This window comes from Triticum urartu, chromosome 4, assembly GCF_003073215.2.
Source record: "Triticum urartu cultivar G1812 chromosome 4, Tu2.1, whole genome shotgun sequence".
Lineage (NCBI taxonomy): Eukaryota > Viridiplantae > Streptophyta > Magnoliopsida > Poales > Poaceae > Triticum > Triticum urartu.
The window spans coordinates 558,666,241-558,671,161 of record NC_053025.1 but is presented as its reverse complement, the minus strand read 5'-3'; the positions used below and the strand labels follow the sequence as shown (position 1 = coordinate 558,671,161).

General features: G+C 49.5%; 2 protein-coding genes across 3 annotated transcripts; one reads left to right on the top strand and one right to left on the bottom strand.

The window, feature by feature from the left end:
• Nucleotides 1-720: 720 nt before the first annotated feature.
• On the bottom strand, nt 721-1,362 carry LOC125554143 (probable E3 ubiquitin-protein ligase ATL45). The gene has a single exon (XM_048717743.1). The coding sequence runs from the start codon at nt 1,351-1,353 to the stop codon at nt 955-957; it is 399 nt and encodes a 132-aa protein (XP_048573700.1). The 5' UTR covers nt 1,354-1,362; the 3' UTR covers nt 721-954.
• A 433-nt stretch (nt 1,363-1,795) lies between these two features.
• Nucleotides 1,796-4,284, top strand: LOC125552671 (monooxygenase 2-like). Of its 2 annotated transcripts, XR_007303726.1 has the most exons (6): nt 1,796-2,108; nt 2,202-2,348; nt 2,584-2,652; nt 2,939-3,110; nt 3,197-4,016; nt 4,066-4,284. XR_007303726.1 is itself a non-coding variant. In XM_048716299.1 (5 exons), exons 1-5 carry the CDS (start codon nt 2,035-2,037, stop codon nt 3,935-3,937), a joined length of 1,203 nt encoding a protein of 400 aa, XP_048572256.1. In that variant the 5' UTR covers nt 1,796-2,034; the 3' UTR covers nt 3,938-4,074. The 2 variants fall into 2 exon arrangements, 1 of the variants encoding a protein (XP_048572256.1); XM_048716299.1 differs by having other exon boundaries at nt 3,197-4,074.
• Nucleotides 4,285-4,921: the final 637 nt, after the last annotated feature.

The window sequence follows — 4,921 nt, the reverse complement described above, 5'->3', positions numbered from 1 at the left end:
TTTGGTAGAGGTGACGAGTTCGCATCATGCAGAGAGACCAACCATGTTTCTCCGAATATCTTGAATCATGATCCTTATGACTTCATCTCTACTTCTATACTACTTATAAAAGAGCAAACATTATCTTCTCTAAGTGCACCCCACAAAACATACACGGATACATTACCACCGCATTTTTTTGTCTTGTTTCACAGCTGATTCTATGCAGTCAAGACATCTCTACACTTCTCTATCTAACAATGGCTTCCTCTTTTCAACAAACCATAGAGGTCTCTTCCTACTATTGTGGTTGACACTCAATTGTAATAATAATTCTTGACTGGAGTTTGTTACTGAAACGGTTCCTTAGCTTGTCCTAAGTGACATTTAATTTCATGTGTGATTATACTTGCATAAATATGTGCATATGGAGAATTATGATGAATCTTCTAAATAATTTTGAGTTTTATACATTGGGAAAAGTGGGTGGTCTTTTAATACAGGAGACATGTTGATTAAGGAGAAACGATATTTCAAATTATTTGTGCGAGTAGGGAATAAGAGATTGTGTACTTTATGGGGAAATTTTAAATTTATGAATAAATTGTCTTGTATTAAGTTTAGTATAATGTGTTAATCCAAATAGACGCGTGTTACACGTGCACACTTATTAGTCCAAATAGACGTGTGTTGCACATGCACATTTACTAGTATCTAAAGAGATATATTAGAAACAGTGGGAGTTGGTAGTAGGAGACATATACCAACGCGAATTAGCTACACTATGATCTGTTGCTGCCTAGGAAATGGTCGTGACACGAGAGGCAGTTTGTTTGTCTGTTAGAGCTTCACGCGGAGCGTTGTACAGTGAATAAATAAAGTCAAGGAATGAAGACAAATGTGTGATTCATTCGACCCATGCGTGTTAGCAACCCTGCTCTAGCTGTAGCTAGTGCATGCATGCATGCGTGGAGGCTACGTGCGGCAGAGCGGGCAGCTTGGGCGCCGGCGCAGCCATTCGTCGACGCACGACCGGTGGAACGCATGCCGGCACCTGGGCAGCCACCGGAGGTCGTCGCCGTCTGCATACTCCGTCAGGCACACCGCGCACGTCGTGTCTCCCGGCGCCCGGCCATCTTCTTTAACCGACGTGGCGGCGGCAGCCATCTGGCTCGCAGCCGACGAATACACTGTTGTCGGGTACGCGGCCTTGTCGATCCCGCACGGGCACGGCTGCCCCAGGCCGAGCTCGAAGTCGACAACGCTCTGCTGTGACGCCTGGCGCCGGTTGGAGCAGAGGACGACGGTGGAGAGGGAGACGGCGAGAAGCGCGGCCATGAAGGCGCCGATGAGCACCACGGTGGAGCCGGGCATGGTGGTCGCTGCCTGGCAATACAACCTGTCACGGTGGATATCAAATCAGACCACATATATATTATACTCACTGCCAAAGAATTCCATAGTCCGGTCCAAATCCAAATAAACGCGCTAGTCGTAATTCCGTGTAACTTTGCCAGGAAAAGAAAAAGGAGCCTGCAGATTGGTCTAGCTAGTCAATAATGAATTGCACAAGGAAACCAGCTAGGCAGTTTCCTCTGTGCATGTACAACAAATCTTGCGACCGAGACACGCTACTATACACACACAGGCATTCGCAGACGAGCAGCACAACAATCTTGAAACCTTTTGCGACAGAATCTCCCCGGCCATACCCTATCTCTGACGACGTGAGAGCCAAGGCAGTAGTACATGCCTGGACGTGGTCACGTAGACGGCCGCCGCGGTGGACCAAAGTCAGAGTTCGCCTTCCTTCCCCGTCGCGTCCAGCGGAAAGAAAGAATCCGGTCATCCAACCGACGGCCTCCATCCAATTCGTCACGTGAAGATGAGATGATCACCTCCTCACCTCGATCGGCCGGCCTTCCAGCCACCTTCCAGTCCATGCTGCTGTTATAATTATAAATACGTCACACACTGAAGCTCCTGGTTCTTCCATCAGAATCGGATCCCTCTCTTCTTCTTGCTCTAGCACTCTTCACTAAGTCTCCACGGTAGATGGAGGGCGTCGAGGAGATCGTCATCGCCGGCGCCGGGCTCGCCGGCCTCGCCACGGCCCTGGGGCTGCACAGGTAATTCAAGAGCCTTCTTGATTGGGGTTTCTTGTTCCGTTCGGCTCTCGCTCCGGCCTGGAAGATCAAGCTGACGAACGGGTGGTGTTGCAGGAAAGGGGTGAGGTGCGTGGTGCTGGAGTCGTCGGCGACGCTGCGGGCGTCGGGGTACGCCTTCACCACATGGACCAACGCCTTCCGCGCGCTGGATGCGCTCGGTGTCGGGGACAAGATCAGGGAGCACCATCTCCTCTACGAGAGGTCATAATCTTTAAGCATCCCACCCACCAAAGCTTTTCTGTACAGAGCAACGTAGTACATACACCAACTCACTGTGAAGCTCAGAATAATTGGCTCATGGTCAAACCTGTCAAATTACTTAAACACTTTTTAGATTTAAGATGAACCTTTCTTTAGTGGAAAATGTCTATGTCTCTACACAAACCACTGTCCCTATAGCTCACTGAAGTGAATATTTTACTGTACTTGTTCGCAGGCTGGTGGCCTTCTCTGCGTCCACGGGCGAGGCTGCCGCAAAAGTGAGCCTAAAGATGCAGGGTAAAAGGTACGACAATCTTACGAGACCATGCTCACTGAATTTACAATCATAGGAACAATTGTCTGATCATTAATCTGACCGCGAATAATTATCAGTTTTGCTAGAACTCATCTAGATGAGATATAATTTGGTCTCATTCACCTTTTATAGCCATTGGATGTGATATTATAAGATGCGTGTGTGCTGACGTGGATTATTTTTGTTCTTAATTTCCAAATGAATGAGACCAAATTATATCTCATTTAGATGAGTTCTAGATACTCCCAATAATTATCATGGTTCCTTCTATCAGCGGGCCTCACGAGATCCGGTGCGTGAAGCGCAACTTCCTGCTAGAGACGCTGGAGAACGAGCTGCCGGAGGGCACCATCAGGTACTCCTCCAAGATGGTCGCCATTGAGATCGAGGAAGAGGGCAACGTGAAGCTCCTGCACATGGCCGACGGCTCCACCATCAGAGCCAACGTAAGAGCGCATCTCTTCTTGTCAGCACTGCACTGCGGTTGGTAACAAAATCTTCTTACACTGACTAAGCGGATCCGTGCGTGCAGGTTCTTGTGGGGTGTGACGGAGTGAACTCGGTGGTGGCGAGGTGGCTGGGCCTGCCCAAGCCCATCCTCTCGGGGCGGTCCGCCACCAGGGGCCTCGCCGAGTACCCGGACGGCCACGGCTTCGGGCCGGAGATGCTGCAGTTCATCGGCCAGGGCTTCCGCTCCGGCGTGCTCCCCTGCTCCGACACCTCCGTGTACTGGAACTTCACCTGGTACCCGTCCCCGGCGGACGGGGACGCGGAGGAGAGTGTGGCCAAGATGCGGCGGCACGTGCTGGCCAGGCTGACGGCCGCCAAGATCCCGGCGGAGGCGCTGGACGTGGTGGAGCGGAGCGAGATGAGCGAGGTGGTGTCGTCGCCGCTGCGGTTCCGGTCGCCGCTGGCGCTGGTCCGGGGTAGCATCTGCAGGGGCGGCGTGTGCGTGGCCGGCGACGCGTTCCACCCGATGACCCCGGAGCTCGGCCAGGGCGGCTGCGCGGCGCTGGAGGACGGCGTCGTCCTCGCCCGGTGCCTCGGGGAGGCCTTCGCCGTCGGCGGGCACGGGAGCGCCGAGGCGGCCCTGGAGAAGTACGCCCAGGAGCGGAGGTGGCGCGCCGTCCGGCTGGTCACTGCCGCGTACGTTGTCGGCTTCGTGCAGCAGAGCAGCAACCCGGCGATCAAGTTCCTCAGGGAGAAGTTCCTGTCGGGGTTGCTGGCCAGAGTGATGGTCGACATGGCCGACTACGACTGCGGGAAGCTCTAGTAGTTCTGCCATTCCTTCCTTCACGACGGCAGAACAAGAACGACGAGAGAAAACGAATCAGTTAAAACGGCATCAATCAAATCGATTGGATGCCTGTATTTCGACTTTTCGAGTTAAATAAAGAAAATAATTTGATACCTGATAGGATTATTAGTCTACAATATGTAGATGATACCCTCTATTTCATGGAAAACAGTCAAAAAATGGCAATAAAATGGAGGAAGCACGTATAACTTAAGGCATGTACAATGGTTGATAAGATAGTCTTATCTTAGGTCTTGCATGTAATTAAGAGATGACAAAAATAAGATGTCTATAATGGATCATTTTTTAGCCTTAGGGCATGTATAATGGTGCTAGCTTAGGAGTGCCACATAGGATATATAATGAAGTGGAGGAAAGAGAACTCATAAGAAAAGGCTTGTCTTCTCTTATTTAAGAGAAGACAAGAGGTGATCTCTTAGCACAATATGTCTCACCACATTTTTAGGAATTGCTAGTTATTGAAGATAAGACTAAGAGATGACCCATTGTAGACAAAAAAATTGTCATCTCTAAATCACATGCAAGACTTAAGATAAGACTATCTTATCAAACATTGTACATTATCTTCATAACTAATTATTCCTAAAAACGTGGTGACACATATTGTGCTAAGATATCATCTCTTGTCTTATCTTAAATAAGAGAAGATAAGCCTTTTCTTATGAGTTCTCTCTCCTCCACCTCATTATTTATCCTACATTACACTTCTAAGATAGCACCATTGTACATGCCCTTAGGTGCCTGAAAATTTCTTTGTGTCAATCAATTTTACTTGCTGGAACGTTTTTTTTGAGATGGAACACTCGATTCCATTAACCCACTGGCGCAGCAGAAACGCTGGCCTTCCTGACGTTTACATCATCCGGCAATTCTCCAGCCCACAACTGTTTAGGAGATTGCCTTTGTGCACCTATAGAAGTACATGGGCGAGAATGTTAC

What these genes read in the sequence shown, in the direction of transcription:
- LOC125554143 (XM_048717743.1), bottom strand. Translation starts at nt 1,353, where the DNA reads ATGCCCGGCTCCACCGTGGTGCTCATCGGCGCCTTCATGGCCGCGCTT.
- LOC125552671 (XM_048716299.1), top strand. Translation starts at nt 2,035, where the DNA reads ATGGAGGGCGTCGAGGAGATCGTCATCGCCGGCGCCGGGCTCGCCGGC. An exon ending in ACGGCCCTGGGGCTGCACAG is followed by an intron (nt 2,109 to 2,201) that starts GTAATTCAAGAG and finishes GTGGTGTTGCAG; the next exon opens with GAAAGGGGTGAGGTGCGTGG. An exon ending in CACCATCTCCTCTACGAGAG is followed by an intron (nt 2,349 to 2,583) that starts GTCATAATCTTT and finishes ACTTGTTCGCAG; the next exon opens with GCTGGTGGCCTTCTCTGCGT.